This window comes from Centrocercus urophasianus, unplaced genomic scaffold (assembly GCF_019232065.1).
Source record: "Centrocercus urophasianus isolate 14NV4802_14NV808 unplaced genomic scaffold, USGS_Curo_1.0 seq_6, whole genome shotgun sequence".
NCBI classification, from domain to species: domain Eukaryota; kingdom Metazoa; phylum Chordata; class Aves; order Galliformes; family Phasianidae; genus Centrocercus; species Centrocercus urophasianus.
In genome coordinates, this window is record NW_024885199.1 from 170,028 (window position 1) to 184,438 (window position 14,411).

Consider the following 14,411-nt stretch of genomic DNA (forward strand, 5'->3'; position numbering starts at 1 on the left):
GCTGTGCACTGCGTGAACATAGCCCTGCAGGGACCCAGCAATGTGCCTGAGAGGGTGGCATGGGGCTTTTATGCTTTTGGGGGCTCTCACCTTCCAGGGAAGCTTCTGCGCTGGCTCCTTGGGCTCTCTCTCATCCCTCTCAGTTGCTGGGGCCTCCCGAGTGGCACCTTGCTGCAGAGCTGCCACCTGCACACCAACAGGGATTAATTAATAACAGAGAAATGAGATTGGGTGCTCTGGCTATGAATGAGGCTGCAGAATTTACAAGGTTTCCTCTTAAACATCAAGCCTTCATGTAAACAGGAACTTCAGAACAGCCTTGCACTACAAATGCCCAAATGACACTTTTCTGATCTGCATGGGCCACAGTTCACCAAATTCAATAAGAATCCACAAACGTGGCATAGCTCCAAGCAGTCGTAGGCCAGCAGTTCCCCAGCAAGGGCCTGGCATAGGCTTCCAAACACCTCTTACCTGCCGATGGGCATCCACGAGCTGCTCCTCTAAGGTTGCCACTCGCTCTAAGGATGCTCGCAAGCGCTCTCTGACCTGCAGTTGGGTAACAGAGTGGGAAATGTGGTTATTTATTATGATGAGAATGCCCAGGAGCCAGGGAAAGCCCGAGTCCCTTTGATCTGGCTGAGGGCCAGGCTCAGATGGATTGAAGACCAGGGCTCAGGAATGCTCCAGGCTCTTGCTTGGGAGAACAAAAGCATGCTATAGAGGAATAGCTGGGGTTAACCTGGCTCTTGGAGGAGAGCCACGGCCAAGGGAGCTCGGAGATGTCTTTCATCAGAGCAAAATGTTCAAAGCAAATGAATCAGGAAGAACTATATGCAATGAAAAGAACAAACAGGGTGCCAAAGGCCAGCAGTCCTCATCAGATCCCAGCAGCCCATCTCACCTTTTCATCCAGTGCCTTGTGATGCTCAAAGAGTGACTTGAGTGCCTTGAGCACCTCGACCTCACTGGAAACCCCAGATGGTGACTGAGCCTGACGCTTCACCACGGTCATCCTCAGGGACCTCTCATGCCTCGACACCAGGCACTCCAGGTGCTCCAGCAAGAGCTGCAAGAGAGCAGATGTGAGTTTTTTACCACCTTGGGGCTGGCAAGGCTGATATCAGCTCAGCAGCCCACGGCATCCTATGCTTCCGGGGGCTGAAAGCTAGACAGCATTCTCACACTCACCCGGGTGTTATTGCGCTCAGCTTTCAGCTCTGAGATCTCCTCTTCCCTCTCCAGGAGCTGCTCCCGACATGCACTGAGCTCCCGCGTCAGCGTCGCAAACTCCTGCAGAAATCAGGGCATGGCCATTAGCTGGGAGACCGAGAGTTGGAGCCAGCATCCCAACCCTGCTGCTGGGACCACCAGCACGGAGCATTTCCCACCCCAACCCAGGCAGTGAGTGAAGGAGACAGCAACACAGGCAAGCTGGGCAGTGATTTATTCCTGGCCTCTCTCTGTGCTTTAGACAAGCAGGGAATGCAACATCCCAGTGTTTAACCACTTGGTTTGATGGCCAAGAAACAGCTCTCTGGCTCCAAAGGTCCTCGATGGCATTAAAGCACGTCTCCCAGTTGCCAGCAGTTTGTCCTGAGCCTCCAGTCCTTGCTTCCATCACTGACCTCTTATGAGAGGTGATATCCAGCAAGAAAGAGCTGTGCACAAGGCGATGCCACAGCCAAGCTGCAAACCCAGCACATCCCTGGAGATACGTGGACTCCTCAGTAACACAGTGACTGCATCTCTGGCTATGCTGGAGCAGAAAGGATTCCCATGGTGCAGAAGGGTTCATTTTCTCTTTAAAAACAAGCACCATGCACCTGGGTTAGCCCGGATGCATTCACCCACTGCTCCCAGTTGCCATTTTAGGGACCAGTATGCACAGGAGCTATGCAGCATTTTGCAGCTGGGACTTTTTAGGGTGAAAAATGCAAATCAGAAAACGCTTCACGAATTTACACCCCTTTCACAGCATGAGAAGGACTGAAAAGGAGAAGGGTTGCAGAAGAGGCTGAGAAAGATTTGCTCGAGCATTAACAAACCAAATTTTGACTGGAGGCTGAGAGCGGTTTCACAGCATGCAAATCTCTTTCACTCTCATTTTCAAGTTAAACAAATAAGAAATCCTTCAAGCTGAAGCAAGACGTCGAGGCTCAGTTTGAATTAAATGCTCTGCTCGGCTCAAAGGGGAACCTCTTGCTGATGTCCCACCACAAAATTAAGAGTGCTTTAATCCCTGTTTGTCCCAGCTACATTTCCCCTCTCCCTTCTCACACCATGCCCTGAGCTGCCTGCAGTGATGTGGTTTTCAGCCTGCAGAACTGGGGGCAGTGGTGTCACTGGTGGCACCACGACCCCATAGTGGGACAGGACCAAAGTGTGGGGCAGTGGGGAAGAAGGGAAAGAGCAATCCCAGCAGCCAAGCCAGTCGCTGTCCCTATGAACCAGCACATCCCTGCCCATCACCACACCTCAGGGCTGCTCCTGCCTCAGCACTGCTGCAGCACCCAAACCCACCCCCATCACTTCCCCAGGGACTGCTCCAGACTGGCACCGTCCCCATCCCCCAAAATGGTCACCTCGCACCAAAACCTCCCTCACCAGCTCCTACAGCACCCAGGCACCATCCCGTGTTTGCTCTTGGATCACCCCACAGCCCCCTAAACTACAGGGACAAGGCTCTCCCAGCACCCTGCTCCCCCAGCCCATGGATTAGGGCTCAGCACAGCACCGTGCCACAGGCAGATGTGTGCACTGCTGTGTTATGCAAGTGCTGGCACACAAGAGTGAGCAGCATGTGAGCATCCCCATGGATTACACTGGGGCTGGGAGTGGAAAGGGCAGCAGTGAGAGGTACTGAGATGGGGTGTCCCTGTATTGATGGCTGCTCTGGGTTGGGGAGCTTTGGCAGGTCGTGCTGCAGGGACTCAGCACATCCAAAGCCTACAATCTGCAGAGCTTGGAGGCCTCTCACTCTGCCCCACAGAAGTGGGGGCGGTGGAGAGGAACGCTCTCTTTGCTGCAGCTCTTTGGAAACCCACAGACATGGGGTAGGAAGCTCAGAGCAACAGAGATGCTCAGCAAATTGCGAGGCAGCAAACGGTGCTCCCTGCAGCATGGGGCAGGTGGGGCAAGGCATCGGGGAAGCCAGGAAAGCAGGATGGATGTGTCACCATGAGGATGGAGATCACCAGAGCCCAGCCCTCTGCACCCTGCTGTGCCTCCTGGACTGGCAGAGCTGTGAATATTGCACCCACAATCGGGCCTTCGTTCCAAAATTCAAAGAGATTAAAAGAGAGAGAAAAAATCAGCAGGAGGGAGTCCCCTGTTGTCAGGGCCAGCGTGCTGAAGCAGTGACAGCTCTATCAGTGAGAACTCTATCCTGGGCTCCTCAGGGCTCAGCATGGAGCTCCAGCCCTGGCCCCACTGAGTGCCCCTCTTGCTGGATCCCATGTACCAGCAGCACGGCTACCAAGCCCAGAGCATCCAGAGAGACAGCAATGCTTGTCCTTCCTTGGGGGAAAGCTGCCAAAAAAATAGCAAAAAAAATAGTAAAAAAAAAAAAACCACCAAAAATAGCAGCACCCCTGAGGTGAGACAGGACAGCAGCATGCAATAAGGGTTAGCTGAGCTTGCAGGGCTGGGGGCCACCTGCAAACCTCATTTTGATGCTTTGGGAATAAAAGTAGGAATAATTCACTCCATCACCCATATATAAGGCACTTCCGTCAGTGTCCCAACACAACGACAGCCACACCACCAGCAGGCATCCAAGAGGATGTGGGGACAATAAGGACAAATGTCCCCAGGCCCCGGAGGAGGACAGGCACACCACAGAGCCCAGCTTCTCCCCTGATCCGCAGGTGCCTTTGCCTTAAGCCTCAGCAGCAAAGAGGAGGCAGAGATTTGCCTGTCCCCTGGCCATGGTCAGATGCAGAGTTGTGCTGCACGCATTGGCTCCAGCAAACAGTCAGACTAAGCAGGGACACCTCTAAATGGATTAGAAAGTGGAGCAGAGGTGCCTGATCTTCAATCAAACAAAGGATAATCAGACACAGCACTGAGAGCACCCAGGAGCCCTGTGGGAAGCCCAGCAGCCTGGGAAATGGCTAATTTGGATTAAAACCAAACCACCCAAAGCCGGATGAGTGCAACTGGCTGGGCTCAGCAACAAGCCCCATGCAGGAGGGATGCAGGGGCATGGATGCTTTTCACAATGCATGCAGGGCTGGGGATGTGGAGCACCACAAGATGCACGGAAATGGGGTGCTGTGGCTCATGGCTGGGCTCTTTGGTCAGCAATGGGCAAATTCAGGGTTCAGGGTCTCCTGGCTGGGAAACAGGGGCATGGAGACCTCAAGGAGAGGCACCACGGTGGCACTTGTGGAAAATGCCATCTTCCTTTGTCCTTTCCCAAAGGGGTGATGGTTGATGCCAGCACCCTGCCCAGCTCCTGGGGGATTCTAGCAGGCCTGAAAGTCCCAGTAGGTCTGCCCTCTCAAAAAGCCCAGCTCTCAGCCCCCTGGGCAGCCCCAAGGAGCAGTGAGGGTGTGAAGCATGGGGTCTGGAATTAAGAATCGCAAGAGGTTTCCCAGGACATCGGTGGCCCTGCACAGCTGCCTTGGTGAAGTCTGAGAGCCTGTGTTCTTCTCCATCACAGACAGGGACAGCAATTCTTGCCAAACCCCCAAGCCCCGGGCAGGGCATAGATAACTGCGGCCTGACGCACGAGCACATCTGGACACATCTGGAGTGCTGCACGTGGCATCCCTGGGTCACACCTGTACACAGCAGCCAAGCAGGAGGGAGTTGACAGATGTGCCAGGGTCCTACGGTACTGCAGAGAGCACTCGTGCCCTGGTCAGGGCTTGATTCCCATTGCCAGCACTCAGCTGCATGCCCCCATGCAGCCAGGAGGGGAGAGGGATTGGAGCTGAGAGCTTTCAGCCCGATTAAGTCGCGTTCAGCGCTCCCACATGAATAAATAAATCATGTAAAGAAGCATTAAGGCAGCTTAGTCTCCCCAGGAAATCGCCCTGGAGTTCTGCCTTTTTGGGGGCTGAGGGGTGCCCCTGCGGATTAGGAAGGGGGGTCTCAGCCTCGTGGCAGCCAAACCCCAAATGGGCACAGGGTGGGGGGACAGCAGCTCCAAGCAGGAGCATTCTTGGAGCACTGCTGCCTGCCCCATCCCCGGGTCTGCATCACACCCAGCCAGGATGCTGGACCCGTGGCATCCAGCTGAAAGGATGCAAGGTGCCACCTCCCAAATCAAAGTATCCCCAAGCTGCACATCAGCCACACAGCCAGGGCCTGGCTCTTTGGAGGCATGAGGAAAGGGATGTCAGCCTAAGGCAGCCACTGAGGTGTGTGTGTGCTCAACCCTGCTCCAAAAAAAGGTTTCTTCAAGCAATCAGTCCGACCTCTCCCTACTCAATAGGGTCTGACAAACTGCAGTAAGCTGCCGGGCAAAGCAGACATCAGGAAGGAAATACCAAAAAGGAGGAATAGGATGGGACAGGCACATGGGAAGTCCCCCTCTACCCTGCACAGCACCCCAGGGCAGAGAACCGCCGCGTCCCACTTACCTGGTACATGCACATGCTGGGATTAATCCCATTGGGCAGGTGAGAGCCTTTGGGTTTGCTCCCCGTGTTCATATTGAGCCCTCATCTCCTGAGAGGGTGGCCGTGCCCGGAGCCCCCTGTGCCCACATGGGGAAAAGCCGGGCAGCAGCAGCAGCAGCCCAGGGAAATTCCCCATCTGTCACCCACCCTCATGGCATCTCTCACCGCAGGGCAGGGAGCCGCAGCGGGGCACCCAGCCGGTCTCTTTGCAGGCACAGAGCTGCCACCGAGTGCCTTTGTGCTGACCCAGTTTGTTCTGTCTGCACGCTGCCCGTGCGTAGCATGGGGGACCCTTTATTGGAGCGGGAGCAGGGAGTAAATCCGTGCTGTCCCTTAATCCGAGGCGGCAGGGCGGGCCGTGCGCTCAGGGTGACCTGGTGTGCTCTCTGCAGGGAGTGCTGGAGGGAGCAGAGGGGATGCGAGCCCTGGACGTGTGGGAAGTGGCAGCACCACTGCCTGGCATTTTGGGCACGACTCAGAGCAACTCAGGGCCGTGGGGACCCCAGCAGCTCCTGGGGAAGCACTGTTAGGTGTTTTGCTTTGGGCAGCCTGTGGAGAGCTGAGAGAGCCCAGTTCCATGCATAGGGACACAGGTCACCTCCCTGTTCAGCTGCCTTCCCCCGTCTGGAGCAGAGAAGGGATGCAGAAAGCTGGCCAGCCACCAGCCCAAGCTCTGCCTTGGCTGGTGCCATTCATATTCACCTCCTGTCTCCCTGGGGTGCCCCTGATGCCCAGGTGCGGCAGGAGGGTCTGAGATCTCAGCACCAGCAGGAAGCACGGATGTGTTTGAAGCCTCCTGCTTCTCTTGGCTGCTGGGATCCCCCCATATTCCACTCAAAACAAAGCCTCCAAATCCTGCTTCTCTCAGGTGTGGGATGCTGCAAGACCCCATAGGAAGGCAGTCAACTGCAGCGCTGTTCTCCTACTCTTCTCTTGACCTCATCTCTCCTAGCAGAAGCTGAGTTTGAATCCAGGTCTCTGGAGCACCTGGAGGAGCTGGGAGCACTGCAACACCCAACTCTCAGTACAGCCAGCAATCCCAGCAGAGCCACGGCAAGCCCCAACTCCCCCATGCCCTTACCTGAGGGAGGGCCGAATTGAGCTGCCTCTGGAGCTGGTCACGCTCCCTCAGAGCCTCCTGCAAGCGGCTCTGAGTGACAGAGAGCGTCTCGCGGGTCTCCCGCAGGGTGTCCAGCAGCTTGTCCCTCTCGTCCAGCATGTTCACCATCAGCTGCTCAAAGTCGGCATCAGCCTCGGAGCCCTGCGGGGGGCCCAGAGGGTCCCCCTCGCTAATGGTGGGCATCACCTCACACATCATGGTGGGAAGTGACAGGCAGCTGAGGGTGCTGGAGGTGCCCGCTGGGGTGCTGGTGGGGGCTGTCGAGCCGTGGGGCCCCGATCACATTGCTATGGGCTCTCACACGCCAGGGAAGCCGGCACTGAAGAGGGTAACGCGATGCTGAAGGTGAGGGGGTGCCCCATCCCTTCTTGGGTGCCCACCGAGGGCTAAGCAGAAGCCAGCATTGCTTGAGCAGGGACGGAGGGACGGCCTTGGCACCCACAAGGTCCTCACAGTCTTAAATCGCCCTGATCTGCTGCGTGGTGCCGTCAGTGCACTTGAAGCCTTTTCTGCTGCTGCTCTGATGCCTTTTGAAGGGGTTGGAGCATTTGTGAGCCACAGGGATGCTCAGAGGGGAATGAAGCGACCCTTGGGGACACGGCCCAGCGGTGAGCTTGAGCTGGCAGCAGCACAGGGCGGCTCTGGAGGATACGTGGGCTGCCTGGGCATGTTGAGAAGTCAGATGAAGAAGAGTTGCTCCCCTTAAGGTGAGTTGAGACGGTCCCAGCTGGTGCAGAAACGTGTCTTTATTTGGAGTTTAAACACAAGGTGGTGACCTGCAGTAGAGATGATAAGAGTTCAGATCCCTCCTGCTGCCCCCAAACCCCACAGGGCACCCGCCCAGAACACTTTGTACTCATCCACACACTGGTGGATAAAAAAGATGGGCTCAGCATCCACAGGAACGTGTTGTGTGGTACCCTGCTCCCATGTAGCTGCTATATAGCCGCCAGTGTGGTTGGTACCAACCAATTAGGCCTTTTCCTTTGCCTTCAAGGGGACAATCCTAGGGCCAAGCAGCAAAACAATGCGGTGAGATCGATGAGAGCCACTTCTCTAGTGCTGGTTATGGGGTTGTTACTCTCAACACGAGTTTTTAATGCTTTACAATAGATGAAATGGTTGAATGTCTGAAAATCCCTATCTCACCTCCTTTCGAACCAAAAGGTGCACATTGACAAAAAGGTCTTCATGCTGTTATGGGCAAGAGCAGCCTGTTCTGGACTTCCGAACTGGAATAAAAGCCCAGCATCAAAGAGCCTGAGCACAGCAAAGGCAGCGTGTGCAAGGAGATGCTTTTGTGCACAGCCGGCCATGCAGGCACCCGAGACTGAGGGAGCTGTGGCTCCGTTCTTGAGCTGACATTGGCTCATCAGCTGATGGGAAGTTTGACACAAAAACCCTCTAAAAATAGAGAAGCTCTGGCAAAAAGCACCAGCCCCTCAATGTGCATCCAGAGCGGGTGACGCTGCAGGCCAGCTCCTGTGCAGGGAGGGGTGGGGGTCCCACAGGTGGCTGTCCCACAGCCTCTGCCTTATAGATGTAAGCATCTTGGCACAAAGGAGTCTTATCTTAGGGCTAAACCCTATCAGGTTGAGTGCAAAACCCACAAGGAGTGGTTTTCATATCCTGTCTCACTGCTGTGCCTCTGCCTGTGGGTTGAGAATGGAGAAAGTGCGTCTGTGCCATGGAAAGCCAGATGTCCCCAAGCGCAATGTAATGTGAATGGCAAAAGCAGCCCCATGGCTCATCTTCCCCCCGGCTGCTGGATAGGAAGTGAAGGAATTAAGGCGTGAATTAAGAGACATCAATCAGCACACAGGAATGAGCCTCGTGGGTGAAGCTTTGAGGGAGCTCAGAGAGGAGAAATGCTGCAGGGAATGACCGGGACATAAATCTGATGGCAGCGATGATGGGATGGAAATGTATCCCAGCTGCAAGAGAGACTCGCATGGCACGAGGAGACTGAGACAGCCTTGGTGGCTCCTTGTACCCCACACAGCGAATCCAAGGGGCCGGACTCAAGGGTGCAGGAGGAGGTAGGTCCAGATTTACCCCATGCACCACCCAAGGGTACATTTTCCCAGTCCAGCAGGTACAGGACGTGCACTAAGACATAAGTTCTGCTACAAACCTCGACAGCTGGAGAGGCAGGGATGAGCCTTCCTAGCACCACAAAGCACAAAACCCCTCTGAAGAGCACAGGTGGGCACCTAGCACACGTCTATTAGGGCTCTACAGCTGCCCCACCACACCGGTGCACCAGCAGCATCCCTCTGCCAGGGGGTTTCTAGCAGCTAAATCCATGATGATGCTTTGTCACCTCCAAGCACTGCTCTGGAAACATTTGAGCCACGTGTGACCACCTCCTGGCTGAAAGCTACGCACATCTCAGGGCTGGGAAACACCCCCTGCACTGTGCAGGCATCGGTCATATCCACAACCACTGCAGACACACACTGACACTTCTTCAGCCCAGCATGATTTAGCATGGGATCCAGTAACATAAATCCTGCTGGAGCAGCCAGGATGGCAGCTGAAGAAAGGAGAAGTCGCCTCCTTTGAATCCATCCATTCTCCCACTCCACAGACTTGGGAGTGATTATTCTTGGATTATTTCTGGATTCAGTCATCACGGCTCAAATCAGAGCAACAGCAAAACCACGGTCCTCAGAGCAGCACAGCTAAAGAGAAGGACTGTCATCCAGGGTCTTTCTGTGGCAGAGGTTTTAGCTGTGATGCTGAGTGATGAAGCCAGATCCAAGCTGGGTTTGATATCTGCTATTGGGGCTGAAATCTGCTTGGTGAACAACAAAAAGCTGAGCGTGCAGGGATGTGCACAGACAAAGGGAGATGCAAATCTGCAGGGAGCTCATCCCAAGGGTCAGCTCACACCCTCCAGAGATGGCTTTGTTCAGGACAGACCTCCTCAAACCACTGGACTTTCTCCATTCTTCAACAGGAATAGAAAACCTCTTATTTCCATTCACCTTCTCCTCCATGTGAAGCTCAGCATTTCTCAAGCAGATCTGAATGCCCAGAGAGCCACTTTTAAGTTCCCTGGGGTCACTGCTGTGCATTACAACCACAGTGCTGCACACCTGCCCGTGACTCCAGCAGCAGCAGAGCAGACCAGAGGCAGCCCTTTACTGCTGGATGTCAGAGGGCTCCAAGCCTGCTTGCAAAATATTTCCTGCGAATCTCAACTTTTCAACTGCATCTGCTAAAACCACATAAATGCCACTGCCTGGGTTTAGAGGGCCTTATCTGATGGGATAATCATTGGGTGGAGGAGTGGGGATGCGAGAAGACAGCTGGTGAGCTGAGAAAACAGACACTGAGCAGCTCTAGCATTTTGCTGGGTATTTTTAGCCCCGCAGGGCTGCCAGGCACAGCCTTGCTGGAAGCAGGTTTGTTGCCGGTGAAAACGTACTTTCTTTACTACCTCTCCCCTCAAAACTGTGCATTCCTCACATTTTGCTACGGCAAATCAGCACAGCCATGCACTGCCTGCCTGGGGAGGATGGTTTGCAATGACAGAGCCCAGATGTGGGGCAGCTGATGGAGAACAGGGGCTTGTTTTTTTCACCCCTGGGCTGCTTATTTGCTCAGTGTGGCACCGTGGCAAGCCAAGCTGGCAGTGAGATGCTTGGCACCCACCCGGTGCCCTCACTGACAGCCCAGGGAGTACACTGCCTTCCCTTGTATCAGGGAAAGAAGCACTCCCAGCATCTACCCATGCAGGCAGAGGCAGCCTTGTGGTTTTCCTCTGAACGGCTTCGCTCTCATCTCAGCCGTGACAAAGGAAAGAGAAGAAAAAAAAAACCCTCCATAGTTCTGTCAGCAAGATCATCACCCCAGCAGGCAGCTGGCAAAGCGGGTTTCACGCGCACCTCGGAGGCAACAAGCTCGTGGAGATTGATCATCCCATAAAAACGTCAGTTTGATCTTTTCCACTCCTAGAAAATCCTCATCAGCTGCTCAGCCTGCCCTCGCAGGAGCAGCACAGCACAGCCCACACCGACCCGCTGCTCACAGAGCCCGGCGTGAGGGCGGCTGCCCCTCCACGCTGCCCACCACCCCATGCCCACTCCTTTGGGAGGAAGGAGGAGGAGGAGGATGCTCTTTTGCTGCAGGCTTTTCCTTGAAGTGCTTCTTTTTTTCACCTTTTCCTTGTGATGCTGTGTTAAAGAGATTGCGGGGTCATATCCTGCGAGCATCCTGCTGATGGCTCAAGTCCTTCCCAGCCTCGCTGGAGCTGAATGCTGCTTCAGAGCAGCCATCCCTGACCCATGGGACCGCTCACAGACAGCAGAGCATCCACAGGACCTCACGGACATTTCCACAGCTCTGCCACAGGGCCCACCTTCACTGGGAGATGTGTTAATTACAGGCTGAGAAAATGGAGATCACTCCTGCACATGAGACAAACGGGATGCTTGAAACACCCTGGCTCAACAGAGCAAACTGTCACTGTCAGCACACAGCCTGGAGATGGAAATCTCTACTCATGCTGGGTGTCTGAGACGCCTTTGCCATGTGCTCATGCAGGCAGTGGGCTGGGATGTCACCTCTGGAGGCATTTCTCCCACAGCAGAGCTGCTGCTCGTGGCATGCTGTCCAGATGGGGCTTGTCTGCATTGGAGACAGCTGGCTGAGCCCTGCAAGGAGCTCCCCGCATCCCTCTCCAGCCTCTTGGGCTCCAAGGGTCCCCCTCCATCCTTCCTTTCCTTGCCGTGCTCAGGCACAGACCCCCACCTCTATGCTCCACAGGTTTCTTACAGCTCCACAAACCTTAGCAGCACAGTACACAAACTCAAGCCCCTGGCTTCTCCATTCTGGAGGACGTGTAGGAAAAAATCTTCATTTCAATGAGAAAACCCTCACAGTTCCTTACATTTACACCCTCACCTCAGAGAAACCACTGGGGTACATTGTGGCCTCTGGGACCTCCAGTAACTGAAGAAGGACAAGGAAGACCCAATATACAGTGAGGCCCATATGCTGGTGGCATCTCCACATTCCACACTGCAGCCCTGCTGATGGCAGATACTGCACAGATGGCACTCAGCCGTTGCCAGGGACAGCCTGTGGCCAGGACGCCCAGGGACAACGAGGGAAATGGGGCATTCTGGCTAGAAATAAGGTGCCAATTTTTTTAGCAGTAAAAGATTGATTCACATACTGAAGGGTGAGATGGTTTTGCACATGGAGAGTCGCCGCTGCTGAGATCTGTGCTGCGTGTAATTGAGACAAGGTGCAGTGGTGCTTGCTCTCCTTTCTATCTGGTCCCAGTGCCACGTCCCGGCAGGAGATGCAGCAGGTTTGGACCCTGTCTTGGAGGTGGCAGGGATGCAGTGAGTGGCTCTAAAGCATAATCCAAGGATCCTGCAAGCACTAAGACAGCGACTCCCAGCATCTGACCTTAATGCTCACCCCTGTTCTGAAGGCTTGCTCCAAACCCACAAAGCTGTTCCCATCCTCAGCCTTTGCTTGCTCTAAGCTGCTAACTCAGAGGAGAAACAAGGGGGAAACATGTCCAGATCTAGCTGCTTCTTTGCAGTAAGTGTTAGTATTCCACCGATATTTATAGTTCCCTGTGGGAGGGGAGGCATTACACACAACTTCCAGCGGGTATTTTCAGAAAGCCACCTGCTCACCACCGTTGTGCACAAACACCATTGTTCTGCAACAAAAAAGTTCGTCAGACGATGAGCTGAAATCTCTGCCACGTCCTCTGGGGCTGACATGGGATGTGTGGGGTAGGGGATGCTGAGCACCCCAGCAGGGGCTGGAGCCACATCTGAGCTCAGCCACCTGTGCCAATATGCAGGATGTTACTGCTTGGAGGGCATCACGTCGCTCACGTTACGCTCCCTGACTTAGTTTCCTTGCTTCTGGATGCAAATTGGGCTGTCTGTCCCCACCTGACCCCAGAGAAAGGCAAAACCTGTTCATTGCTAGGAGCAATCTGGCATGGCAAGGGATGCTGGGGTAAAGACACCAACAGGGACTGAAGGATGGAGCCAAGGGAGTGACACTGACTGCAGGTGGGACTCAGAGCGGTGGCTGTGGCTTCACATGGGGGTTTTGCCATGGGCACATCCCTCCTGCCACTGTGACATTTGCAATGAGGAGTTATTTCACCCAGGAGCTTGACGCCCCAGAGCTGGGGCTGTCCTCCTCGCTGCCAAACCAGCACCCACGTGTGCAAATTTATTCAGCAACTGAGGAAGAGCTGCCAGCACAAAGGGAGCTGCTGAAATCTGCACCGGGGGTGCAAAGCCCTGAGAAAAGCCATGGAAGAGCCTCATCACCCAGCCAGGCATTGGCACCCATCTCACAGCCAGCAGCTGGGGCTCGTGGCACGGCCCTGGGCACATGGGAGGCTGCAGACTGGAAGGAAACCCGGCTGCAAACACAACTCAACACATCTCCACACCCAGGAACATCGTCTTCACCTTTGAACATGGGCTGCACACTTGGAGTGGTGTCAAGGAAAAGCCCAGGGAGGTAATTAATGAGCCAGAGTGGCAACTTGGGCTTTTTAATGTGAAATTTGGGAACTATTGGCTCATAATCAGAGCTAGCAGCGGGCAGACTGGGGAAGTGCCCAGTGCTGCTGGCTCCGGTTTGGACTGCGGCAGACTTGGGAACACATCCCTCAATCTCACTCTAGGAGCTTTCACAGCCAGTGCAACCTGAATAGGAAAGCAATGCTCCAAGAGCACAAGGCACACCACTGGGAAGCCTCCAGAGCTCAGCACTTCACCACCACTTTAGCACACAAGCAGAGATAGAGGCAGTGAGACCCCAAGCCTTCCACATGCCCCCCATTCCACATCTAGGGGCTTCCCCAGGTGCGTGAGGCACCACTTCATCCCACTCCCCCCAGATGGGGGAGATTTTAGTTCTTCCTACCCAAGAAGAACACCAGCATCGTGGCTTAGGCTCTGGATGGCCCCAACCAAAGTCATTTCGGACAGTTTTGGTAACAGGAATGTGGGGGCTCCCACTGCATTCATCCCCTGTGCTTTCCCTTCCTTATGCAAAGTGCAGGCTGACACCATTCTCCTCCTGGCTTTTGTTTCAGCAAGTTGTTTAATCAGTTTGCTGATGGCAGAGCAAACATTAACTGCTTTTCGCCCAGCTACAGACGCTGCTTGGTGAAGAGCAGAACCCAGCATCGTGCTCAGCTCAGTGCAATTAGGCACCAAGATAATGGGGCCAGATCTGCACAAGGACAGCCCTGTGGAAATGACCTCCAGGTTGCCCTGCAAGGCAGAGAAGGTGCAGGCAGCCGGGCGTCAGCTCCTGGCACCGCATCCCTGTGGTTTATGGCAAGTGACACAGGCAGAAGCAGCCGCACGGGGACATCTGAGGACAGAGACATTTAAAAGGCAGCCAGGGGCAAGGCACAGACACTGGAGCTCTGTCTGCCTCGGTCTAACCCACATTGAGCAAGTCTCCAACCCACCCTCTTCATTAAACACGATTAGCCCACAGACAGAGCTTGCTGGCACACAGCTTGCAGGCGCAGCACAGGGGCCACGTGTCGATCCCAGCCAGGCACCTCAAAAATACCCAAGCATGGGAAAAGCTCCACTTGGAGCTCACTCCTCACAGACGGAGTCCAGGAGTTAATGATAACAGCACGGCTT

General features: G+C 54.7%; 1 protein-coding gene across 3 annotated transcripts in view; it reads right to left on the minus strand.

The window, feature by feature from the left end:
- The window catches only part of PPFIA4 (PTPRF interacting protein alpha 4), a 43,018-nt gene that overhangs the window by 18,706 nt on the left and 9,901 nt on the right, over positions 1 to 14,411 (minus strand). For 2 of the 3 annotated variants that reach the window (XM_042836413.1, XM_042836411.1), the window contains exons 1-5: positions 1,629 to 1,719; positions 1,192 to 1,293; positions 905 to 1,069; positions 475 to 549; positions 91 to 186 (exon numbers count right to left, since the gene is read on the minus strand). In XM_042836413.1, coding sequence (XP_042692347.1) covers positions 91 to 186; positions 475 to 549; positions 905 to 1,015 — 282 coding nt within the window. In that variant the 5' untranslated portion in view covers positions 1,016 to 1,069; positions 1,192 to 1,293; positions 1,629 to 1,719. Of the gene's footprint in view, positions 1 to 90; positions 187 to 474; positions 550 to 904; positions 1,070 to 1,191; positions 1,294 to 1,628; positions 1,720 to 6,711; positions 7,527 to 14,411 lie in introns of those variants that run through there. The other variant, XM_042836414.1, reaches the window with a different exon arrangement.